Source organism: Prionailurus viverrinus, chromosome A3 (assembly GCF_022837055.1).
Source record: "Prionailurus viverrinus isolate Anna chromosome A3, UM_Priviv_1.0, whole genome shotgun sequence".
Taxonomy (NCBI): Eukaryota; Metazoa; Chordata; class Mammalia; order Carnivora; family Felidae; genus Prionailurus; species Prionailurus viverrinus.
This window is the reverse complement of record NC_062563.1, coordinates 9,327,501-9,354,296: the sequence shown is the minus strand read 5'-3', so window position 1 is coordinate 9,354,296 and position 26,796 is coordinate 9,327,501. Positions and strand designations below refer to the sequence as shown.

At 45.9% G+C, this 26,796-nt stretch overlaps 1 protein-coding gene and 1 long non-coding RNA gene across 6 annotated transcripts in view; one reads left to right on the top strand and one right to left on the bottom strand.

The window, feature by feature from the left end:
• The first annotated feature begins 754 nt into the window (after positions 1–754).
• The window catches only part of TSHZ2 (teashirt zinc finger homeobox 2), a 459,483-nt gene continuing 433,441 nt past the window's right edge, over positions 755–26,796 (top strand). For all 5 annotated transcript variants that reach the window (XM_047851694.1, XM_047851698.1, XM_047851695.1 and 2 more), the window contains exon 1: positions 755–1,778. In XM_047851694.1, coding sequence (XP_047707650.1) covers positions 1,328–1,778 — 451 coding nt within the window. In that variant the 5' untranslated portion in view covers positions 755–1,327. The remainder of the gene's footprint in view (positions 1,779–26,796) is intronic.
• On the bottom strand, positions 20,799–23,817 carry LOC125161729 (uncharacterized). Its single transcript, XR_007150736.1, has 3 exons — positions 23,733–23,817; positions 22,926–23,025; positions 20,799–20,967 (listed from the first exon to the last, which is right to left on the bottom strand). It is a non-coding gene; the product is annotated as an uncharacterized LOC125161729 (long non-coding RNA).

Here is a 26,796-nt window from a genome sequence, read left to right as displayed (position 1 = left end):
TGCAAAGACTGGACATCTGAGGGTGACATTTCTGCTCCCCCATCAGAATATAAACACTAAGAGGCCAGGATCTTCCCTTTCTCTGTAGCTTCTGTGTCTCCAGAAACAGGCACACACATAGTAGGTGCTCAATAAATACTATGTAAACAAAACAAAGAGAATATGGGATTAAATTATCAAGGAGGCAGATGGGAGATTTTTTGCTTTTCTGACCATCCGCGGAATAGAAGGAAGGCGGGAGGGGCGGGGGCGTTGAACTTGGGGTGGGGGTGGGGAGTACATCTTCGCGGTCAGATTAAGAGACTTGGGGGATGGAGGTCATTGCTGGATAAGGTGCCGTCCCCCTTCCCCGCCTGCCCGGAGCCGACCTAAGTTCTCACCTTCCGAATAAGTATTGTTAACGGCCCTGCAGGTCGGCTAACCCGCCCCCCGCACCACCCCCCCCCCCCCCCCCCCCCGCCCCTCGGCTCCCTTCCCAGCTGCGGAGTTTGGCCCTCACCCTGCCCCCCTTTCCTCCCCGCAACCCTGCGGGTCCTGTCCCCTCCCCCGCCGGTGTCCCCCGCGCCGGGGTGTGGGGGGGGGGGCAAGTCCTCGCCCCAGCTAGGGGGGCGCCGCGAGGAGCCGCGGGCGCGCGGGGTCCCCGCCCCCAGCCCCTCTCCGCGGCGGGACACTGTCCCTTTAATAGACTCCCTCTGCCTGGCGCTCTGCGGCTGGGGAGTAAATTTCTCCCTGTCATCAGGTCGCGGGGAGACGAGGAGGAGGAGGAGTTTGTTAATGTTCAGTTTGTTCAGCGGGATCGATGTTTGCTGGAATCGCCTCGCCCTGTCTTGTGTGTGTGTGAGTGTGTGAGTGTGTGAGCGTGCGTGCGTGTGTGTGTGTGTGTGCGCGCATATGTGGGGGGTGTGAGTGTGTGAGAGGAAGCGCGAGTGCGTGCGCGTGTGTGTGCGTGTGTGTGTCTGTGTGTGTGTCTGCGTGCGTGTGAGTGTGTGTGAGTGAGTGAGTGAATTCCAGATTTTCTGTCTTTCCCAAACCCGCTCCTGTCCTCTCGCATATCATTCACCGACGGGAATCTGACAGCGGCCGCAAATCTACAGTGAGTGATCTCTCTCCCCCAGCGCGAATCCGCCATAGAGACCAGCGAGGAGGAGGAGGAGGAGGAGGAGGAGGAGGAGGAGGAGGAGGAGGAGGAGAGGAGGAGGAGGAGGAGGAAGAAAAAGAAGAAGAAACCACTACCTTCCCAGGATTGCCTTTTCCCCTTATCTTTACGCGCGCGTGTGCGTGTGGCGCGTGTGCGCCCCTCGTCCCTTCCATCCGAACCCGGTCTTGGATGTTTAATAAAGAAATCAAGTGTCTCAACAGTCACCAAAAAAAAAAAAAGAAAAAGAAAAAAAAAAACCAAAAACCAAAAATTTCCAAAAAAGCAAAAACAAAAAGAGAGAGAGAGAGAGAGAGAGAGGAAAACAAAATCCAAAACAAACAAACAAACAAACACGGCAGAACCAACCTCTGCTTCAAACCAGCCGGCACAAGCCACCCGTGTCTGCCGCCCGGAGAGGGGGGTCTCTGGCCCGTGGTGGAGGAGTTGCAGGGGGGATCGCCAGGGGGACAGAGGCCGAGTGACGCCCTAGGAGCCACCGGGCAGGAGGCGGAGGACACCCAGAGAGGCGAGCGAGCAGCGGGCCCCCGCGCGCGGCTCGGGGCTGGGGCGCCAGAAGTGGGACTGGAGCGAAATAGAGCGATGCCAAGGAGGAAACAGCAGGCACCCAAGCGGGCGGCAGGTAAGAGACTGGGCTCCGCTTCGGGGCTGCGGGGCGCACCGAGCTCCTCGCCCGCCCTCCCAGCCCCCGGGTGCCCCAGGACGCCACCCCCTGAGCTGTGGGGGGAGTTCGCGCCGGGCGCCCCTCTCTGCCCCGCGAATAACCCCATCCCCTCTCTCTCCTTCTCCCATCTCCCAAATCCTCCCCTTTGCAGGCTCCGCTTGGGTGGGGGGGAAGCTGTCCCACCAAGCCTTCCCTCCTTAAACTTTTTTTTTCCTCCACCCTCTACCCCACCCCTAACTTTCTCCCAGTCTGTTTCTTGCCTCTCCGGCCAAAGTTGGGTTGTGGATTTGGGGCGCGGGGTAGGGAGACAGTCCTTCCACCCCCGCATCCCTCCGCATGGTCAGTGCCAGTGGCTTCTGGCCTCGAGGGACAGCGTCTGCGCTCGCTGGGGTTTGGGGCGCCGAAGTGTGAGGCATGCCAGAGCCCTGGGCTGCAGGCTGGCTTTGGGGCAAGCAAGGAGACTAACTTTGATCGCCAAGGTGGAAAAAACCCACCCCAGGAAAGGAATGAACCTTTCAATGTGCTTTCTAAATATGCTTGGAAATCTAATCACTCTTTCTCTTAAAAAAAAAAAGAAAGAAAGAAAGAAAGAAAGAAAGAAAGAAAGAAAGAAAGAAAGAAAGAAAAGAAAAGGGAAAATGCCCAATAGAACATTGAAACAGCTCAGGATTTTCTTTGCCCAGAGAGAGTTGCAAACTTTGTAAATTGATTTGTAGGGTATCCCGTCTGAATCTTTCCTTACTAACCCCTTCCCCTCCCCCCAAAAGAGGAACAGGTTAATGGATCAGTACAATAGACCTTCTAAAGGATTTTTTTTTTTCCTTTTGGGTTGCTTAATTGCTTTTTTAATAGTATGCTGGGGTTTTGTTTCTCGGAAGTGTAATATGAAAGTTCATTTTTCTCCTGCCAGACCCACCCACTGAAAAATCAGCTTTCCACTTGATTGCTAGTTTTGATTTGACATTTGATTGATCACCTGTCATCTCGCTGCCTTTGATCTATTCATTCTTGATATATATCAATAAATCACTCACCATGGTAACTCGGAGTACCAGTGACGCAAGCCTTGCCCTCTAGATTCAGAGCCAGACATGCACAATTATTATCTTGTTTGGCTTTTAATGTGGGCGTTTTTATTTCTTTGTGTCCTTCTGTTGAATCAGGGCTTTAGCAAAAAGCTGAAGTTCTTACCGCCCCCCCCCTTCCTCTGTCTTTACTTTCATGCTTTAGGGGACATCAGTGAAGGCTGGTGTTCGGCAGACCCAAAACACATTTCCTTCTGTTGTAACGGGAGCGAAACATTAGGAAGAAGTTCAGTGGAACACTTTTGTAAACTTTATAAAGCCACCCTTAGAATAAATCCAAAGTTAGTTGCAAATCTGAGCAAAGTGGGTGTTTGCGTCTGAACAGGCTGGACCACCAAGTTCATCCTCCACCATGGCTTGGTTCCAGCATGAATGGCAGTCCATGTGCTTTGAAATATCCCCAGCTATCTTCCCTCCAGAGTGCAGAATTGCTTCCGTAACCACGCGTAGATTGGGTCAAATTGCATGCGGAAATATCATTTATAAAGCTTTGATTCGTGTGTTTTCCAACTGTTTCCCAGAGAGCAAAATAATTGCAATATTCTTAGTGCCATATATATGTAGAGCTTGCCTCGTCAGTGAGGTGTTCTTTTCTGCAACTCTGGCTGCCTCTTTTGAAAACCGTTTCTCCCTCCTGCCCCTGTCCGTGTCTACATTTCAACCGCTTATTTGTTAAAACTTAAGATTGTTTTGCAATCTGACAGCATTGGGGTGTGCACTGGCCTTCTAGACCCAGGAAAAGTAAGCGTGCTCCTTCTAGCTCTAACAACCCAAGTTTTCGTGTAGCTAGATGATTAGAGATAACGTCCTTATTGTCCCAAAAGAAAACTCTGGGCAACAGTCCAGCAAGAAGTGATACTGCCCTGAAAATTACTCTTTTTTTTTTTTTCCCCCTTGTTGTTCCGGTAAAGGCCATCAACAACTAGGCAGTAATTTAAATTACCAGAATGACTGGACATGTCTCCTTTGGTTAGCTCATTACAAAAAGTGCATTGCTCAGAATTGCACTACTTTGATTATAATTATCCTCTGATCAATGAGGATCCAGGTGTAGTAACATAATGCTGTACCACATTATTTAAATTAGATCCTTTTCATTAAGCTGGTATCTATTGGAACTGGCTTGTCTATTTACTGTAGTGTGTGTGTGCGTTTGAAAGTTATGACTCTAGTTTCAGTTCACTAGCCTATTGTATTCCTGGTGTCTTTATGTTTGTTTTCATGGCTTTATTATTTTCACTGAAGAAAGCAGAAACCCTTGTCAAGCTGAAAGGGAATCATTCCTACTGCATGCAAGGAGGCCCTTCTTAGAGTATTTATTTGCTCACATATGAATAAAACAGATTTTTTTTTTATGCGATGTTTCTTTCCTCCAAAGTCATCGGTGCTGTCTTCCGTTGTAGCTGAGGTGGCGATCCATGAGCAAAGTTAGCCACTTGGGGATTCTTTAGGTAGTTGGTCATGAAGGGAAAAGAACAAGGTGGGTTCCAGGATTGTGGCCGTACTAACTTTTATCGCTGCCTGAAATTAAACGCAATGCACAACTGTAAGTAATTACTCCCATGGACTGATGTTGAAAGCTTGATTTCTAGCTTGATTAATGAATAATGTAAGATAGAAAAAGCCTGTGAGTGAATCAGAGCTGAAACTCTTTCCCAAGAACTGTTCGAGGCAATTTGGTTTCTTTGCATTATTAGTTTTAAGTTCCATGGTTCAGGGAATCAGTTACAGAACTTTCTAATAAAGCAGGTATGCAGATAGAATGAACAAGATGATATTATAAGTGATGGGGAATCTCTCGGTCTTTATTTGTTTTGTTCTACCCACCCCACCTCCCCGCCCCCCCCCCCCACCGCCTTAAAAGAAGGGATGTGAGGTAGGCAGTTCTCTTTAAGGAAACAGCTAAGTCAGAACATTTCCCTCTGTTTCCCTCTGAAATGTCATTCTTCCTGGCTTTCTAAAGCTATGCTTTTCCACCATACTATTACTTCGGGCAAGAAAAAAAAAAGTTCAGAAAACAGCCTATGGTACCCCAGGGGTTTGTGTATGTGGGAGTGTGTGTGCTGGCTTCCTTGGATGTATATTTCCCTCACCACTAAAATGCATCCATCCACTTTTACCTGAGAATATTGTGGGATTTTCTATCAGCATCTTTCCCCCCTCTCCATTTTAGGGCAGATAGAGAAGATGGCAGAAAGGTAAAATAAAACAGAGCAGTGTTTTGATTTGTTTGTATTTTGCAGGATTCAGCGTAGTTAAAAATTTTAAATTGCTAACCCTTCTATTTTCTACAATCTGTCATAGCCTCTGTACACAGACATGTGTACTACGTATATTTTATGTTACCACCCTGAACTATTGTTTTTATATAACGCCAGCCAATTGTAGTCGAATGCACGGTCTTTGGGGCTTGTGAATATCGAATGTATGCGTAAGTTGCAGGATTCTGCTTCTTCCAGCCCAAAGAGATTAAATGTCTCCTTCTTGCTGACTCTCCTAAACTATCTGATAATCCAGATCTGAGGAAAGTCTCGCAGGGAAGAATGGCTCCCTCAATTTATTTTGTTTATTTAATATGGAGATGAATAATGCAGATTTTGTTTTCATGAATGTCCTTGTGTGGCAGTAAACATTAGACTATTAGCAATCATTACTTAAAAGTTACAATTTGCACCTTAATGGCATAGCTTATTTACATGGGAAACATATTCATCAGGGACAGTTCTGAATCCTGCAGTGGAGCAGGAGTTGACCCCAGCGATAGCCTTTTCAGCCTACTGAGAGCTGGTGCCTGGGTGAACCCACTGAGGTCCTAGCAATCTGTACCAGCAGGGTGGGGAGGCGGCAGGCCACTCATGGTGAAGTTCACGTTTAATTTACTGGCAAGTGGGATGGGATTCCAGGGAATAGGAATCTGGGTAGAGTCGGGACCCTGGCACTCTCACTTTATTTAAACATACTTCAGAAAGACAAGTTCACATCTTGCAGATTTAAACACTGCATGCTATAGACCCCATTCCCTTACCCAAACAGTACGTTTTTAACAGATGAATGGAAAAAATAAACACACACACACACCCAGAGGGGCGCAGCAGCACGAACTGTTCTGGCTCTTCTTGTTATTTAAGACAGATCCCTGAAAAAGGAAGGACAGGTCCCACGGAAAACCGCATCCTGCACCGGAGCGTTTTGGATGGAAATTGATTACTTAAGTGGTCCCTTCCCCAACTCCCTTCCTGATTTCCTTCTCCCACTTCTCACCTCACCCTTAAAGACCCAGATTGAATGGGACATCTCAAAAGCCCATTTGTTTTAGGCATTTATTGATTTCATTTTTAATCTGCCATATCAGGACACAATACATTAGCCCTAATCAGCAGATTGCAAGTGACAGGGAGTTCTAGTGGAAGGTAGGGAAGGGGGAGGGGGCTCTGAAGAAACTTCTGCAGGATGAAAATCTTCTTGAGGCCTGGGGGTTGGAGATTGAAGGCTACTTTTGAGGAGGGTAGAAACGTTCCTCGGAACTACCATGCGTTTATTTTTCTGCCACCTTACACTGATTTTTCTCCCAGTCACCTCGGTTCTGTTGCTACCGTTTGGGAAACCTTCACATCCAACAAATACCTCCTAGGCATCGGTAGCAGGTCTGTGCCTGGAAGCACCCTGCCTTTTGTCACATTCTCCAACAGAGGCTTATGCTTTCGTTTCATCCCAGGTGACGCCTTTGACGGAATTTCTCCAAGCGGATAATGTACCTGGGTTCATCTATTTCTCTTCCCACTGGCTGGGGGATTCTTCTCTCACTTGAGCAGGTTTTAAAGGGGCACTGCGTGTGGCATTATTTAAGGCCATTGAAACGATACACTTCTGCTCCTCTGCAGCTCAGCTTAGGAAAATCAGCCAGGAAGAAAACCTGTTCGTGTCGGTGCTGGGTCTGTAATTAGCTAACATGAGTTAAATGACCACACTAGATCTTCCCTTCCGTCACTGTATGCTTACCATCAGTTTTATTTAGGTATGTCAAGGTCTGGGAAGACTGTGCCACTATTTCAAAGGCGTGTCTGCGCGCACCCAAGTTCCCTTTAAAAAGCACAGGATGGCCTAACAAATTCTATATTAAGACCAGGCATCCACAGAGTATCATTTTTGTTTGATGCAAAGTCAGTTGGAAATACATTAAACTAACAGAGAGGGTTGTATCGCTTCCCTGAAGCACTTCTTTTTCATTACATATTTAATTACAATCAAATCGAGCGACTTTTATAAAAAAAAAATTACAGTGGTATTAAAAGAAGCTTGGCACACAAATAATTTTATTGCTTCGCAAGTTGAGACTGCACTTCTATTTTTATTTACGTGGGAGAAATTTATTTTCATTTTCTAACGTGACAAATACATAGTATATTTTCCTGTCGTCTGTATCAGGGAGATCCAATTCTCCTGCCTTCTTAGAGCCTGTTCATCCTGGATGTGTTTACATCCATTTTTCAGTAATTGGTAACAATTTGTATTTTTTTTTATTATTTTGAGTTTTATAAATTCCATTTCAAGTTAGAAATTCTCCTGTTCCTTAGGGTGACCTTTGGTGAGCAGCTCTTTGATTATAAATGAGCTTAGTCATTCTAGCCACATAAGAAACAACCTCATTGAGAGGGTTTGCTTGATTGCCTGGATATTGCAGTAAGAAAAAACAAAACAAAACAAAGCAAACAAACAAAAAAAAACACCATATATTTACCGGCCTGTATCATAGAAGCCGATTTTCACTGGATTTACCATTTCTTTCATTTTTTTTTTTTTTTTTTTGGTGTTACTGACCTTTCAGTCACTCGTTTGTTTTAGGTGTTGCAATGCTAATTGAAAGGTAGTTTCGAGAAACACTGGTCTCTAAGAAATGGTAATAAAAATTCGGTCCTTTCACAGCCCATATATCCACTTCCGGACTATGCGAACTCACGGGAAAGTGCCTCTGTAAACACATGGTTTGGCATCTGACTTGGACACCAGTCTGGAGTGCCCCCAGTGGGGTGGTTTCCCCCCCTCACTTCAACAGGGAGACCTTCATGAGGGTGTAGGACTTAGGTCCCCTCTGAAGACTTTGTCTGCATCACAGACACACAGAATAGGAATCTGAGAGGCCAAGTGGGAATTGCTGATATGTTTGTTTCCAAAGCAAACTCTGTGGGTGAAGTGATAAAATAATTTGAAGAGACTTGAAAGTCATTAAAATGGTTCTGTAGAATTTTCATTTGTTGCCTCTGAACCTTTTGCATTTCCTCTGCAGAAAGAAAAAAAAAAAAAAAGATGCCCTCTGGGCATCCTCCAGTACGCCATGATGCCAAAGCAAGGCCTAAAATTGGTTAAAATTTTAGAAATTAAAATGCAGGAGGCACGGCCAGATAATCCTGTTATTAATATATCGGTATTTTTAGAGGTAATGAATTTAGAGACATTACACAGGAAAAAAAAAAAAACCTGGATCATATTTGAAAGCATTTGTCTTGAATTTTTCTAAGAGTTCCCTTTCTATCCGTGTTGTTTAAAAACAACAAAACCAACAATTTCAGTATCGTCATACCTACTCCTCAACCTTAAACAGGGTCTACCTAATAAAGTTCTCTCTGGATGGACCAGGACACAGGACACCGTAGCACACGTCCCTGTTTGCAAAACAGCTTCAGAAACCCAAACGTGGGCACACAAAATAATAGTAAAATCTCGACAGGTTATTCTAGCTAGCTCAGGGTTCAAGATCGAAAACTTTGTTCGGCAGGGTGAGAAGGAAATAGCAGTGCATTTTAACTACACATCTCCCCTTGGCACATGAAAAGTTGCAGAGCAGGGAAGATTTTTAAGGAGCTTTTTAGCTCTTTTGCATCTCTCTCTCTCCAAAGACTAATTTAATTGAAAAGCTGTAGTGTCCATTTATGCTAAAGGAAAAGCCTCATGTTTCCATAAAGCTGCCATAATGCTAAGGTGGATTTAAAAAAAAAAAAAAAGACATCGTTCTGCAGTTTCTGTTAGTACAGAAATTAAGATCACGGGTCTTAATTAGTTGAGTGCTTTCAGAACCGAATGAATACTCTGAAATCACCCCTGAGCTTTCTTCTTAAAGCTCCATCTAAGTCATTTCTATGGAAATTACCCAGTTTAGATATTAAGGTGGGCAGAACACAGTTATTGTTTTTAATGAAAATAGTTAACAAAGGGCAGAAGGAGATCAAAGCTGTTGTCAGCGGCCATTCTGTTTGTCATGAATTTGGAAGAAACTTCCCAAACGCTTTCCTGCATCACGAAAAATCCATGAAATCTGGTGACGCGGACAATTCAAAAAGGACACGGAAGGTCAAGGTGTTCTATAAGGGAGAAGTGACTTGGGTAAGCCAGAGCAGCGGCATGTAAATATTTCTATACAAACTGCAAAGGGCTTACTTTAAATCACCTGAATTTATCAGATTCTTAGAATTTTCTATGTATTTAGAAGCCCCTTTCTCATAGGCCCGGGGGGGATATGAATAGCTTCTGGGCCAAGAGGATGCTGTAGAGAAGAGGTAAATCTACTCTAGGCATTCGGTACCGTTTGGTACAGAAGAAATTCCAAAATGAAAAGCTATAAGCTTGTTTTATATGAGAGCTGCCTTCGGCTAGTTTCCTTTATTAGGAAGTTGGGTCCATGGCTTTGTGCTTCTTTTTGTTTTCCCTCTTGAGGTTAGGTTTGAGACCGTGGATGGGGCCTTAGAACAGGAGGAAGTGACTTGGGTAATGGTTCCAGCTTTGCCCACACTCATTGTGCGGCCCTGAGCAAGCTCGAGAGAGAAACCTTGCTTCAGGGGTAAGAACGTGAGTTCAGGAGTCAGAACGACCCAAGTTCAAATCCTTAGGTCTACTCCTTTTCTTTGCCTTATAGATTTGGGCAAGCCGCTCAAATCTCGGTTCCCCCCTCCCCCCACTTTTTAACCTATAAGAGGGGGGTAATCATAGTTCTTCTTAAGGCCCAGGTTTTTTGAAAGGATTATATGAGACTGGGGCTGAGAAAGTGCACCGAAACTATTAGGGGTCAAACCTGACAGTAGTGTATCTTCACCCTGAATAGCCAGACCATGAAGAATTTACACCAGAAAGGAAATGAGCAACCAACCAACAAATATCATAAGACTAGGAGGCCGGGGCTTGAAAGAAGTCAGCCATGGGTGCATTTTGGTTTTTCAAACTGGAAATCCAGTCACTGAGTAGGGTTTTAGCCCTTTCTGAGAATGAAGAGGGAATGGTTGGAGCCCCGTGCCAGCTCAAAAGAATATTTCTTTCCCAATAGATAGTAATTATAACACTAGCAGCAACAACTATAACAACAATGGCAATAACGATACCTCCCACTATGGAGGTGCTTATTATATATACCAAGCACTTTACCAAGTGCTTATATGTCATTTACTTAAACAGCAGTTATTTCTTGAGTCCCTACTACGTGCCAGGTTCTGTTCTGGTCACCTGCTTCCCGGGGAAGGAGGCAGGGGCAGTTAATAGGATGAATAGGGGATCTTACCCTCCAGGAAGGGGAAGCAGGAGAACATACAAGTAAATTAACAAAGGAAAAAAAAAAAGATAAAATTCATATAGAAAAGAAACTCCGTGATGACAGTGGTTTCAAAAAAGCAAAAGTTGAAGAGTGGGAGTTGGGCAATACAAGTGTGGATGGCCAGGGGAGAGACCTGTCCCAGGGGGGACGTCTGAGCCAAGTTTTATCCTTCTAACATTCTTATGCATTAGATGCCAGTGTAATCCCTATTACTGATGGCGATCTGAGAAACCTGCAGAGCAGCCCGTTCAAGGTCATGCAGTGGCCAAGCTGGGTTTTAAACTCCCTGCTTCCAAAGCCCATACACTTAATCTATTGTGATATTTTATCTGGAATAGCTATAGTCATTTGCCAAGGAAGGGCCCCGTTCCTATTATTCTTTCCCTGCGTCTGTTGTGAAGTCTAAGCCTGCGGGGAGGGTACTGAGAACATTGACGGAGGATGCTGCCTTCGGTGGCATCTCCAAATAGAATCTCGGGCCCTCTCCCATATATGAAGTCGGTTCTTTCTTGAGGGTTCCTTCTTGTGTATGGATGTGCATTTGTGCATTCATTCATTCAACAGATGTTGACCTGCTCTGGTCAACATGTCTGCCGGGCATTGATCTAGGGGCTGGTGTATCACAGCAGAAAAGCCCATGCCCTCCCACAGATATAATTCTTTTAAGACCAGAAAGCCAATACACAAATAAATATATAATACAACATTAAATAATTCTAACTGCATTTCATAAAAATCCACTAGCATTAATGGAATAAAGAGGGATGGGAGGGTTGCCTTTTTATACAGGATGGTCAGAGCTGGTATTCCCCAGGTGCCAACACTTGACCAGCCCTGCACAAAAAGCGAGGAACCAGCCGAGCACAGATCTGGGAGAAATGTTTCAGGCAAATGAAGCAGTAAGCACTTACGACCAGAATTGACTTGCCTCTTTGAGGAATATGTAGGGGTCCGGTGGGGCCAGGGCAGGTTAAAATGGGGGAGGAGGTATAAGGAAAGAGGCAGGGGAGGTGGGCGGGGGCAGGTGTGGTGTGGCTTTCCCTATATGGGTCTCAGTGTGAGGGGAGGGAGGGTTTCCAGAAGGGAAGCGATGTGATCCATTTGGGTGTTCAACAGAACATAGGCACTTGTTGTGGCCAGCGGATTGGGTTCAGTTTGCCCACCTGGCCCCTCAGTGATGGTGAGCGGGACGGTCAGAACCATGGAGGCAGCACATGGAGATAAAAGCACAAACCCAGCCTTTATGGAGGGATTGCCCGGTGCCTGGTCAGCCAAACGGGGGAGGCTGTTGAAAAGCAAATGTTAAGAGGCAAGCCGATCGGGGATGGGGTCGCAGGGCTTGCCTATTTAACTGGCCAGCAGTGTTTGAAGGGAAGCTCCTTAACCTTGCTGCCCTCCAAGTCCTCATCTGTCGAGTGGGCACAGGATGTCTCTCGCCTCCCGTTGTGGTCAGGACGGTTAGGTAATGCGACGTAGAGAAAACCCTCGGTGCAGTCCCTGGCACGCACACAAGATCTTTTTCCTAAACGCTCATGTTGATTCTCCTTCATGTTGTTATTTTTTGTCTGTAGGGATTCTAGGGGGAAAAAAAATCTAGGCTCTTGAATTAGTCCTTGGTACCTATTAGGCACTAAATAAATATTTCCCGATGAATGAATAAATGAGGCTGTAAATAAAGGAATAAATACTTTAATTAGTGTACTACTTTGTATACTAATTAATTACTTTTGAGAAGAAGGATCTCTTTTACACATCTAACATTTTTTTTTTGGCAGACCTAGGTACCAATCATGATCAGAACGGCACTCTGAATATTTATCAGTTAAAAAAATACTAATGACAAAAAGACGGTGATTTTGGTAATGAACTTGTATTTTGTTCATCATGACATCATCTGCCTTCGCGCGAAGAGCAGGCATTTCGCCTTTTTGCAGTAAACAGTACGTATTCATCTCGTACAGTACACGGTGCTTGCTGCCGATATGGGTTAGTAGCCTTCCTCATTAAGCCAAGACCCTCAGAGGGAGGGTCCCTGATGTTGGTGAAGGGGCTGGGGAATCCTCATTTCTGACCCCTGAGCTGGACCTCTCCCTCTGCCCTCCAGGTGCGCAGCCTCCCAGGGTTGGGCAACTGTCCCTCCCCCAGGGCAAACCTGTGCTCATCCCCTCAGGCCCCAGGAGAGGCGGCAAAGCTTAGGGGTTGTTAAGCTAATGGGAGAAGGCTACAGGCTGTTTCCTGGTAACGCCTTCTCCACTTTTTAATTGTCACCTTCAGATTAGCGTCTGGGAGAGGGGAGAAGGGAGGCTGGCTGGTGCCTGTTAAGGTGTATCTCAGGACAAAGGGATTTGGGATCTCGGTGGCGAGCAGGTGGGAGTTTGGGCTGCCTGCCTTGAAATCTTTATTTAACCGATGATGTTACTGACGGTCTGCTATGCACCAGGCACCGCGGGAGGTGCTGGAACCGGAGGCTTGAAGGAAGTTGACAAAGGCCTGCCTTCTTGAAGCTTCCATTTAGTGTGGCAGACAGAGATCCCAGACAAGTGAGCGGGTGCATGTGGTCATATGCCAGTGTGTGGCGTGTGCCCGAGAGAGGCCCAAAGGCGGGCAGGGCGTAGGGCACCAGGGGAGGGGGCGCCGTCTTGGATGGGAGGCCCAGAAAAGGCCTCTCAGTGCAAGTGACATTGCAGCTGGGTTCTGAGGGACGTCGCGGGGAGAGAAGCGCCCCCCCGCCCCGTGCCCACTGGGGACACGTGTGACCTTGTGGGTCAGGAGCAAGGCGGGGGCTGGCGGGCAGCAAGGTGGCCAGGGTGGCGGAGCTTGGAGGAAAGGTGTGGGGTCATTCTCTGAGCCAGACTGGAAACGAGGGAAAACGTTTGAAGGTGCATTGATTCTAGAATTGACTGTAGAGGGGGAAAGGGCCCTCTTCCAAGCACATTTCGTGGAGTCCTGGAATCGCCTTTCCCCAGCTCCACACACCCATCAGACGACACAGTGTCAGGGCAGGGGGGTGACCCTGGAGTCGATTTCTCTCCAAAGGGTCACTTCCTCCCTGTATGACCTTAGGCACTTTTACCTCCCGGACTTCCAATTTCCTCATTAGCAGAGTAGACCTGATAGAAGAACTCATCTCATGGGGTTTTTACAAGGATTCACCGAGACAAATCAGAGGGCGTGCTTAGCACAGTGCCCTGTACAAGGTAAGTGGTCAATACATTTTAGTCATTACGGTAACAAGTTAATAAACCTCTCCATGCCTTGATTTCCTTATTGGTAACGTAGCGATCATACAACCTCCCCCTTGGGTTGTCGGGGAGCACAGTATGAACCCCTGCAAAGCAGTTAGAACAGTGCTTCACACATAGTAAGTGCTCGATAATCATGACCGCGAGTCTGAGCTCATGACCGTGAAGGGACCTGCCTTCTGTCTTACCTGCCTCCCGTCCACAAAGCCTGGCACGTAGTTGGTGCTCAATCAGTGTGATTTGATAGAATGAATGATGGGGGCATGGTGACTGGCAGTCACAGGGAGAAAACCCCAGGAGACAAAATTGCGTCTCTGTGGGGAGGGGCCAAACAAGACCCCTGACTGGTACCATGGCCTCCTCTAGTGGACACTCCAGATGGCCGTCTCCTCTGCCCAGGCCTGCCAGAGCTTTCTGCAGGGTTTCAGTGAGCAAAGCAAGCCTATTCCTGAAGGCTTTTAAAGCCAGAGCTGCTCCGTTATGGGCGGCCGTACCACTGGTGGTAAATAGTTTTAAGCAGCACGGACTCACGCACTAAGTGCAAATGATGTTCCTTTTCCAACACTGTTTTCAACCCCTCTGATTTAATCAAGAAGCAAGTCTTAGTTGCTGTTAGCCTGCCTTAAACAGCTGTCTCATGCCCCTTTATCAGAGAGGGTAGACCTCGAATTCAGAGACTTTTTCAAGTAACGCTTGGATTTTCCTTTTCTGATCGTTAACGGCAAATGATGCTGGGTTTTCACGGACTGTGGGGACATAAATTTTCATTATAAAATAAAATTACATGAGGACTTTAAAGAGGGAGTCGCTGTAAGGAAATATATAGCGAAAGCAATAGTTGGGGGCAGGGACTTGCACAGACTGTGAGGATGGGGCAGAATGACTAGCTGGGAGGACCCTGTGGTTGCCCAGGACCCGGACAGGGCAGGGGATTCATGACCCAGATGTGCCCAAAGGCTGCCAAGTCGCATCTGGGTCAAAGGAACACCTGGAAGACAGAGGCTTTCAGTAAAACTTCAAAACACTTTGAACACCAGAAGGAACTCCTCCCCCCCTCCCCCCCCCCCTCAGAACATCAGAGAGAAACACTGGAGAGCCTTTACTGGCCGAGGAAACTTTGCAGATACGGAGGAATTGGGAATAACGTTCTGGTTTGGCACGTGGAATAGAGGGGTGGTTCTCGCCTTTACTTGGTGTCGTCATCACTTGGAAAACCGGCGGAAGTGCAACCTTGCGGAGTCCCAGGCCGGGGCCTAGTAGTTCCCATTCCACAGGATGGGGCGGAGGCCCATGAATCTGTATTTGAAGCACCCACCATGGCTTTGAATTGCAGGATACGGGGGGCGGGAATCTAAGCAGATAGCCTCCTGCGTGGTCAAACTGCCTGAAGCCTTGGTCTCTAATACATCACATGGCAGCCAGAAGGATGCTGTAAAAACCAAAGCCAGATCCTGTCTTCCCCCCCTCTTCCTTTTTCTACTCTCTTTCTCTCTCTCCCTCCCTCCCTCTCTCTCCCAATTCGGAATGCCAAAACATTTAAAAAATTATCCAAGGGGATCCATATCCACTTTTGGCTTTTAGTCAACAGAAAATATATAAGCACTCTCTCCTTTCAGTCTCTTGTGGCAATCGCCTAGTTTTTAGAAATGGGGGGACCACTTTCCCTGATGCCTTTCGGCAGAGAAATGCATCCATTCGCTCATCTATCTACCTAGTCATAGCACGGAACATCAGAGCCCAGAGAGTCCTTCAGCTAAGTTGAAAGACAAGCAACGCAACCAATATAGAATAGGGGCCCTGTCTGCCCGGGAGTTGGCCGGCACCCTAGATACCAGAGTCAAGAGACAAGAAGGAAACACAAGGAATCGCCCAGAGCTTGATTTTTTTGTTTCTTACAGTCTCGGAAATTCCCGAAACGCTACAGAATGGGAGGGCAGAAAACCTCGCTTTTTTCTTTGGTGCCTCCTTCACCATCTCATTCTGTCTCGTATTTTCTCCTGCTTTCCTCAGTGGCTCTTCTCCTTCATCAATTCCCTCTTTTTTCTCTCCCGGTTCCTCCCAACAATGAGATTTCTGAGCCCTTTCTATCATCTGGGCTTCCGTGAGCAAATGGGACCAAAATGATGATGGCGGTGATGAGGAAGATGATGCCAGTCCTAACTGTCGCTGTCATAATGCAACAGTGACCGTCAACCTAGTCAACATCATACCGTCAACATAAAATACCGCTTGTCGACCCGCATGATGCCAAACCAGAAAGTCTACCCTTACTAGTTAACATTTACAGAGCATGGACTTCATGCAGGCCACCTACATAAAGTCTCTCCCGATGACATCCTGAAGGCCAGATAGTGTTATTATGGGCCCATTGAAGAGATGAGAGAATTATCGAATGACAAATAGCTTGAAGATCACATAAGCTTCCAAACAAGACATTGAAACCCGGCTCTGCCTACCAAAGGCCGAGCACTCAGACGCTGTGTTTCATTGCTTCTCACAGTATTTAATGCTCAATAGCTGAGCATCACGTAAATAAACGTCCCCAGGCTGGGAGAGAGACATGCAGACTAAGGGCGCGAGCTGAAATTTAGGGTTTCTTCCAGGTTGAAGTCAGTCAGTTGTGGCAAAGAAAAAAAATAAATAAATAAAGAGCATCATCCTGCTTATCTAAATCCAAAGCACCACCTTTAAAAGTTGAGCCTATGAAGATGAAAAATATATATATATATATGTATATATATATACATATATATATATATATGATTTTTGAAACCTATTGAGCTTTCCACATGCCACAATGGCATTTCGTAAGTCCATTCCTGTTTGATTAAACAGAAGGAGAAAAAAAACATGAAAACCACGATCACAGAAACATGAAAACCACGAACACGGTCCATCTGGGGTGTCTCAATAAGTGATCGTGCTCGTCCACTTCCTACAGCATCTTTGCGGATGTGTCCTGAAATCAGACGCTGCTCATCTGTTCTCCATAAATCTCTTGTAGGCCCCATGACTCCTCCTGGCCATCAAAAATGTGGAATACGTGCAATGATGCTGGCCCGTTATTTATTTTAGCAAATGAAAAGCTGGCCTCCCAGATTTCCCGTTTAGCGCTCCTCATAATATTTATGGTCAGGGTCTCTAAAGGTGTTTCTTACTTGTAAGTATTTAATTATAGGTGACATTTAAATGATTACTTTGAAGAATCTGAAAAAGAGATGATTGTGAAGGTCGAGGGGCTTGGGTCTCAGAGGGCAAATGTTGCCTACAACAGAAATCATGATAGGATCTTTCTTAGGGGGAAAAAAAGGAAACCCCTAACAATTATTTGTAGTTGTTGTCGGTTGTAGGTTTTGTGGATCTGTTTGTTGGTGGTGGTGTTTAATTTTTGAATGCGGTGGCATTTTGAAGCAAGTCTTGTAATAACACAGTTTGGCAAACTGCCTCGCTCTCTGATTTGAGGTTATTTTCGTATGTAATGGAATGAAATAATCATCTTCTTTTCTTGTCTTTAACGTAAACATTTTCATTATTAACATTGGATGGGGATAGTCAATCGTAGAGAATAAAAGGGAGAGCTGTCAATAATAAGATGAGCGTTTTTCACCTGATGAGTAAATTTCGGATAGAAAGGAGTTAAACTTCACAGATAAAGTTGTATCACTTTTGAACACCAATCTTAAAATTTCTGTGCCTCAGTCCTGTAAATAGGCATAAAGGAGAGCAGTGACTTGTAAGCACCATTATGAGGATTTTAAAAAGTAGATCCTTGTTAAGTACTTAGAGCAGTGTTCCATGATAGTAAGTGCTCAGCAGATACTAATATTTCCCCCCACCCTCCCTCTCTCCCCAGAGGCAGGCACTATTCAGACTTTGGTGGGCATATCCTCCGTTGTTTATAATTCTGCCTGCATACATATGTAGCGAGGAGCATTATTGTCCTTCTGTGTATGTTTAATATTTGTATGCAAATATTTTTTACACTATGTATTGCACATTGATTTTTAAGTCTGTGTGTAGACTCTATCCAAGTATGTAGATAGGCAGCTAAAGAAAAAAAGAGGGAGACAGAGAGAATAGATTTAAAAATACAGTGAATTCCTTTTCGTATGCTTTATAATATTCTACCATAAGAATGTGTATTTTTACACACTTATCAACTCCTCTGTTAATAGACATTTAGCATATTTTTAAAGTTTTCATTATTACGTACAATCCTGTACCGGCTATTCTTAAGAATTTTTACAATTGTCACATAAATAATTGATGCGGAGAAAAACAGTTGTGAGAATTTTACTGCATTTAGCAAGAGATTCAGTTGAGAAAAGTAAACATTATGGAAACAGCTAGTATTTCTTACTTTGAACCTTCTTGGTGTCTTTCCTGAAATATACACTTACCTTACCAAAAATTTAACTGGCTCATTTGCACCTAGTAGGCGCTGGTGAAATGTTTCCTTGAAGCAAGTAAACTGAATAAATAAAATACGTCAATAATCCCAATAATGCGTGAGACTCAACCATCAACATGGCTTGAATCTCAGGTACATCCAGCATGAGAGCATTCGTCGTCTTGGGGTGGAGTGGGGAGCACAGAGACGTTAAAAGGGAAGTGTGAATAGCATAAAAGAAATTTCATTTGTCCTCAGGGGGTGTAATCGATGGAGCTTCAGAGTCAGACAACCATTGCCATCCAGATCCTGGAATCCATGCGGTGTTAAACATGGGTGGGTCAGGTTAGGAAAGGAAGGACCCTGGGATTTTGTTTAGAGGTGTTACAAGGTGAACCGTAACAGTAGCCAGTTCGGCCGTGTGGCATGTTAGGCCGTCAGACTGACCTTTAATGCAGTTTAGCAAACATGTAGCGAGGCAAGCTGCTCAGTCCTGGGGGGAGAAATAGTAATAAGGTAGGACCTCAGGATCTGGAGGGTCGATGTTGGTACCAGCTGCTTTTCACAACCAAGATCAGCATCGTCCTTAGCATGTGTCGAAGTGTGTGTTGTGAGCGTGTTTTCTTGTGGGGGTGAGTTGTGATTGTGTGTCTTTTGGGTGTGTCGTGGGTGTGTGTTTCACATATGGCGGGATCACGTATGCTTTGAGTGTTTGTGTGTCTGGGGGTAAAGACCGAGTGTAGACGGACCTTGTTATGCACGAGTTTTGTGTTGGTGGTGGACCTCGTCGATGCAGATGCTCACGCCGAGGCTGACCTATTAATGGAATCAACCACAAAGCTCTTGGGGATTTTCCCCGTGAACGTGAAGCCAGCATCACAGTGTTATTTCCCCAGGGGTCTCTCTGTGGCAATTCCCTGGGGGTTCTGAGAAACAGAACCATAGTTACACCGATGTTGCCTGCACAGGAAAATCAGCACTAAATTTGTAGGGTATCAGTTGTAGCTGGTGCAGGAAGGTAGGCTCTGCACGGGGCCCATTTCATTTACAGTGGGTGTTATTGTTGAATACCCGGATGACTAAATGAGTGAATTGAAGAGTCATCCAAGGCTCCTGGAGCCTTTGGAATATTTAGATACCTGCACGATTTGCGCCCACAGGGCTGAATATAGTGGATTCTCAGTAAATGTTGAATGGATACGCGAATGCACACACATCGCACATGTGAACGTTTGCTTATCTCTGAAGCAGGCTGGAAACCGTAAGAAAACAGTTCCCTGGCGGGGTTTTTATTCTTCCTCTGTTGGTCCCACAGAGCACTTTGTCTGCTGTCCCTTTGGTTTAATTATTGTTCTTTGAGATCGGCACGACAGCCCTTCTGTTGACTGTCAAACTGCAGCCACAAATGGAGAAAGAAAGAACGAGGTGGGGAGGGGGGGAGCAGTCTCTCCAGTCCAGGTACGGGAACCTCCCCAAAGATACTGTCCCTTTACGGAGGCAAAGGGAAGGTGGAAAATTTGGGGCTCCGAGTTTCAAAACTTGCCAAACCCATAAACCAACAAAACTGCATTGCTGCTTCCATAAATGTTTCATAAGTTTTATCATCTTGTGACGACGGTTAAGCAAATGTGTGTCCTTTGAGGAATTATTTACTGGAAGCAAGGTTATGGCATCAACATCTGTGTTTCCAATCACTTAGATGAAGAATGGATGAAATAAATCACGAGTAAGTTCCACAAAGTAACTTCTGTGTTATTATCTTTGGACAAGCAGAACATAAGTAACTCTTTTAGGTGCCCTCTCGTTTGGAATTTGGACTTTTTAGTTGTGAGGCTTCTCTCTTTTTTTTTTTTTTTTTTTTTATTCATTTCATGATCTTCAAAGAATATGTCTTCACTTTTTTTTTTTTTTTTTTTTTTGGTAGAAAGTTACCATAAAAACATCCACAATACAAGTACTTAAAAATTTCTCTCAGGGAATCTGGCTATTTCAGCCAACATTCTCATTTGGGAATGGGCTAACAGTTCCAATATATAACATCCATATAATTTAACCTCATAAATTTCTTTTTTTCACAGTGATGTAATGGGGGGACTGACCTGGAGTTTGTAAACGTTCCCTGCTCACGGCATTCCCCCGGGCAACATAACATTCTAGACAGTGTTTTATGTGCCCTGATTAAAATATAACGTATTCTTGCATTTCCTGTGGACTGACCTGTTAGTACTCTAAGCAGAATATTTAAGGAACATGGAGATGTTTTCAAATGTGTAACAATGCACGGTATGAGGTGGGTTTTTTTTTTTTCTTTTTAAAACAATGATCTTATTTTCATTTTAGACCGTATTCCCCTGGGCACCCACTCCGCAAGAAAAGTTTTGTGCTCTGGTTTAACTTTTGAGTCTGCCCCAGCACTCCGATAAACAAACAGAAATACTTGCTTGTAACTTCGGTTGGAATGCTGGGGCACGTACTGTGATCTGCTCTCCTGCAGTAGGGAAGGACTTGGGCAAGTTAGTGGCGAGTCCCCCAAGATAAAACAGTAGCGACGGAAACTTACAACATTCTTTACGAAAAGAAAAAAAAAAATTCATTAAAATAAGGGGAAGGGTTTCCTAGAGTTCCTGCATCACGAAAACAGCTGTGACAGATAAACCACTCAGCAAAGCCATTTGTGGATGGAGATGTTTTAATTTTCTAGGGGAGGAACATGGAATAAAAATAAAAGGCAGTTCTTGTTTCCAGAGGAGCAAAGGAGAATTTGTGGGGTGAGGGCTTGAGCGTGAAACTTTGCTGGTGGACATTGATGTTGCCTGTAGGTCTTCCAGGGCACGAACCTCGATCCGGGAATAACCTGAAAGAGACATGGAAACGACATGAGGGAAGGAGGGCTGGTTGGATCGATCAGATTCGTGGAAGATAAGTTCATGAAAGGGGTACATGTATTTGAGAGTCATTATTTTATTCATTCAGCAGATATTTATTAATTTCTGTTGTTTTCAAGACCTTGTGCTGTGTGCCAGGACTATGAGGATAATGAAGGCATAGCCTCTGCGTTGACAGGTTAGTGATAGAGTACCCAGAACAAAGCCAGGGAGTCTTAACTGGATGGATGGATGGATGGATGGATGGATGGATGGATGGATGGAGATGATCCATGACTCACTAGGAATTCAAGCTCATTTCTCTCTCTCTCTCTCTCTCTCTGTGTGTGTGTGTGTGTGTGTGTGTGTGTGTGTGTGTGTGTGTGTTTACTTCTGGGTCTAATTGTTGATCTGTCAAGATTTTATCCCAGGCAGCCCCTGGCACTTCCATCAAGGATGGATAACTTCTTCCAAGGAACCATTCCTGAACCCAGGTCCCTTCTTGCCTGCATATCCTCGCCCCTACTCAGCTCTTAGGGCAATAACTTTCTGTAAAGGTTTTTGGATTTGCTCTAGTTGGCTACACTGGATCTTTTTCACTCCTCACCATAAACTTTTCTCTGCTTTGTTCTCTGAAAGATCATAATCAGACTCGTTAATATTTACTAAGTCGTGCCAGGCACTGCCCCGGATCCCTTACATGTACCTGACTTCATTCAGCTTTCCTCTCAACTAAGGAGATAGGCACACTGCTCATATCCCCATTTTCCATGAAAACTGAGGCACAGAGCTGTTAAGTGATACACTAACATAGCAAATATATAGTGCAACTAGAATTTAACCCCAGGAGTGTTTGCCTCTAAGGGTGCACTCAGCCAGATTTTTAATGAATCATGGACTGGTGATAAATTATCCCTCATCCGCATGACTCAACTGAGCCTCAGCCTTGGCACCTATAGGTACAGAGACCCAAGGGGTGGGATTGGGACAGGTCTATCTCTGAGACTCTTCCTTCCTTTTCACACACGGTGGTCACAATGGTCACCTGGCAGCGTATGACTTAGCAATTCTGGCAGAAGAACGCTTTCCTTCAGAGGACCCCCAGCGAATCGGCTCCAGGGTTTACGTTGGCCCACATGGGTTTGCATAGCCTTCCCCCAACCAATCACTGGCCTCTGACTGGCCGGCCTCGCTCATGTAGGCCCCCAGTGCTGCAGGAGCCAGGAGCAGCTGGTGGCCAGTCACCAAAGCAAAATCAAGGTGATATTACCAAAGTAAGGGAGACTGGATGCCGGGCCAACAGAGTCAAGAGCCTCATGCTGTATGCTCTGAAGGGTTACAGCCGATGGCCTTGAACTCAGATGAAGATTCAAATCGAGGCTGTTATTTTTTTTTTTAATTTTTTTTTTCAACGTTTATTTATTTTTGGGACAGAGAGAGACAGAGCATGAACGGGGGAGGGGCAGAGAGAGAGGGAGACACAGAGTCGGAAACAGGCTCCAGGCTCTGAGCCATCAGCCCAGAGCCCGACGCGGGGCTCGAACTCACAGACCGCGAGATCGTGACCTGGCTGAAGTCGGACGCTTAACCGACTGCGCCACCCAGGCGCCCCTCGAGGCTGTTATTTAGTTTCTGTCTGACCTTAGATAAGCTATTAACCTTCTAAGCACTAGGTTCTCAGTTTTGAAAATAATTATCCTGATACCATGTGGGGTTGCCAGGGGGGTTATACAGATTGAGTATATAGTGTGTTTCATGCATACATGGCACATAGTAAGTGCTCAATAAATGTTCGTTAATGTGATGGTTATGGAGGTAACCGTGAGAACTACCAGAATAATGTCTTTGGAGACGTTCGTGCTTCCGGGCACGTTGTGTAATAAACGTGGAGTTGGAGGTGAGCTTCAGCCCCCGGATTGAAAGAACCACATTGTTAAGTCTCGCTCACCATAGCTTCCTTTCGGTTAAGGCCAAAAGTCCTTGGCAACTTTCCTTTCCTTTCAGGTGTTGAATTATTGATTAACTGGGCAAAATGGGAATTGACGAGCCTGAAACGCTAAAGATGCCCGTGATTTTCTTTTTTAAAAAGATGTTTTTGTGCGTCAGGAATGAAGGATGTGGCGAGGTTGAACGGGAGAAAAGTGACTATGTCAAAGCCAGCTGGGGTAGTGTCACTTCCCCGCTTTCCCGGGGCAAGAAAGGGGGTCAGATGTGGGCATTCTGCGGTTGAGAAAGCGAGACGCTGCCTGCTTTCTTCTACTGCATTTGGGACTTGTTCAGAGACTAGCTGGTTGGACGGCAAGTTGCCTTCTTGCAGAAAAACTGACATAACAAACAGGCACTGTGCGTGCAAGGTTCAGAGAAGCCTTTCCTCCTCCTTTATTCTCCTGCATCGTGGTGTTTCTGGGCTGCTGACGTAGGCGAAGGAATCGCTGTGTTTATGTGAGTATGTGATGCTCTACCAGCCACACACGTTTGCTCGTGGCTGAGTTATACGTGTATCCGAAGCTACGGGTCCTGGCCGCTGTTGATTTAGCCCAAGGCATATATAATGTCCTGTAGAAACCATCCTGCTTAGTGGCCCCTCACTTACTGTGTTCTACAAGCTGCTGGCAAAGGTAATTATACTTAATAGGAGCCACCTTTGATTTAAAGCTGCAGAGGAGAGTCATTAAATTGAGCGGCAAGCATGGTGGAGGGGTGGCATGCAACCTTTGTTTGGGGACATTCGTTCGGAGCAGCTGGGATTGCTTACAAGGGCAGTGTTCCTCGGGCCCACATTTGTCACCCAGATTGTCTTGCAAAGACAATCAGCGGGCCTGGGAGAGAGCATCGAAGGTGGCGTGCAGGAAGCTGCTTTCCTGGTTCTCGCCTCTCCAGCCTCGTCCGTCCTGGCTCATGTGCTTGCCTCCCCAGGTGGGTTCAGCATCCACCTGCCCACTGGACCGGCGGTCCTGAGATGTCTAATCCCACGGCCTCTGGAGGGAGAAGTCTGGGTCTGCCCGGACACCTGCGGCGACAACAAAAGCATCCCAGCCTCATAATCCTCCGATGATTTAATGTGAGATGATTTAGTGTCTTTAAGATTTCATTTCAGTCCTTCGTGTGGCTATGGTTACATTTCAAAGACTGTCTATAGACGCGTGTGTATATATGTGTGTGTGTATATGTATATCTGTATCCATACGTTTTTATGGCAAGCCTAGTTTGGTTGAAAGGAAAAAAAAAATCCATGTGTGCGGTCACTCCTCAGAGTTTCCGAATTGCAACACCCAAGCGAGGGAGTTTGTGCCGGGCGGAGACAGCCTGTTCTGTGAGGATGCCACGTAGAATTGGGACTGATACAGGTGTCTGCAAAGTCTCAGCGAGGGAGTACCGACACCAGCTGAACCTTACAGGCTTCCAGAGGGTTCCCGGGCTGCCAGATGCTTTCACAGAGTCCAGAGAGATATCAGGAAAACCCCCTCCCCTAACCTCACCCCTGCTCCGAGGATCGAGTCATGGCCTAAAACTTTCGTACTCACGGTGCGTTCTGGGGGCCGGCGGCCTTGGTGTCTCCTGGGAGCTTGCTGGACACATGCAAATTCTCAGGCCCTGCCCCAGCCCTGCTGACTCAGAGACTGCATTTTAACAAGATGCCCAGGGGATTTGTGAGCGCGTTATGTCTGAGCAGAGTTCGCCTACAGCGCCCTGGAAGGCTGGCTCCTTTCTGGCAGGACACCCTCAGTGCTCTCTCCTCCCGTGCTCTGGCTTTGTCCTGTTCTCCTTGTCGCCCAGCTCTTCCCTCCGCTCAGTTTAGCCAACACCTCACGTAGTTCGGGTCTCGGCCTGAGTATCACCTGCTCAGGGAAACTGTGATGCCTCGGATTATATCAAGCCCACCCCTGTCCCCATTATTGGCCGGAAAGTACCATGTATCTCTGCTTTGTTCTTTTCAGCGTTGACATTTTACCATTCTTGGCTTACTTGATTCTCATCCATCTCTCCGTGCTGCCCACCCCCACCCCTAGACGGTAAGTTCCGTGAAGGCAGAGGCCTGGCTTTATCGTCCCCATGTCCTGAGGCCCCAGCACTGCGTCTAGTATATGCTAGAAGCTCAAGAAGTACTTGTCCAATAATCAGATGCACGTTCACAGGCATATCCTCTCGTGAGGACTAGGAGATGCGTGTGACTTGCTACTCAGTCTGTCTCCTTAGGAATTGTCAGAACATTCTAGAACTGTCTTCTGTTGAGTCATTTGCAGGTGATGAGGCAACAGAACTGCTACTTGTTAAACCTCATCCACATACTGAGCGTCATCCTATTTAATACCTCTTACCAGTCATGAATGAACACATGGATCAACTATGGCTTAAAGCAGGGATTTCAGATTTAACAGCCAGGAGGGGGCCGGACAAGAAAATATGCTCCACCCTTAACTCCAGCACCAAGGAGGCTGAGCACACGCTCTACCTTGGGTTGGCCATCGGGTTGGCGCTCGAAGAGGTGCGGAGTTCCCTGTTCTGCCTGTGAGAACAAATCTTTATTGGTCACACTCACTGTGTGCTAAGCACAGCTCTAGGCTGGGAGGGGACAGTGGAGACAATATATCAGGTCCCTCCTCTCATGGGGCAGAGCCAACATACATTTAAATGTGTAAGGGCTAAGTAGAAAAATCCAGCATGGAAAAGGGTAGATGAGGAGAAGGGGCTCTTGTATTGTAGGCCTTTGCTTCCTTCACTGCTGTGTCCCCAGCAATTAGCTTGAGATCTGGCACATAACAGGTGCTCAGTTAACCCCAGTTGTTGACTGACTGATGGACTTTCCAAAGGGGGCTGAGCACTAGCCCTGTTGTATGCGGCCACAAAATAAGGCAGAGAAGATGGGCCATTTGGGGATTGGAGTTTCTGACTCTGTTGTCCAGATTAAGTGCCCTCGAAGGCACGGGTTTCTGGTTAGAATCATCAGAATCACCCCTAGAACTTACCCAAAAAACCCCAAACACACACACACACGCACACGCACGCACGTGCGCGCGCGCACACACACACACACACACACGCACACACACAAGTGTTCAGCTTATTTTTTGGACGAATTTTGACATCACGATTTCCAGAAGTGGAAGTCAGCATATGTTTTTAAAAATAGCCTCCCACTTGAGTCTGATCTGCAAAGAAGGCTGAGAAACAGTTTTCCAACCAGTTGAAGTAAAAACACCGTCCATCAATTGTTGAGTGCCTACTGTGTGCCAGGCAAGGTACTCGGTGACCAATTGACCTCATTGAGAGAGAAGCTGATGATGATGACAGGGACAAGAACCACAACTGACGTTAACTGAATAACTACTTTGTGCCAGGTGGTGTGCTAAGTAAGCACTGAACGTGTTTCAACCGGTTTTCCTTTTCATAACCATCCCGTGAAATAAGTCCTCTTATGTCTCACTCGCCATTATGGGAATTTCAGAGAAGGTTCAAATGAATATCAGATATGTGATTTTGAGCAGGGTTCTAAGTTGTGACCCATGAGCCAGATTCAGCCCACCACCTGTTTTTGTAGGATTCGTGAGCTAGAATGACTTTGACATTTTTAAGTGTTCAGCAGAGGGGGAAAATGTGGAAATTTGTTTTCTCTTATGTTACCTAAGTACCTACATAATATCCTTGATTTTGTCTCCTAGCCTTCAAAGCCTCAAATATTTACTATTTGGCTCTTAATGGGAAAAGTGAGCTCGCCCTTGTTCCAGAAGCTCATTCCCAGCCTGTGATACGCATAAGACAGTTGCATGCGGGATAATTTGTGGTGGTAGAATCACGCATTTTTTAATAGTTATGGTTTT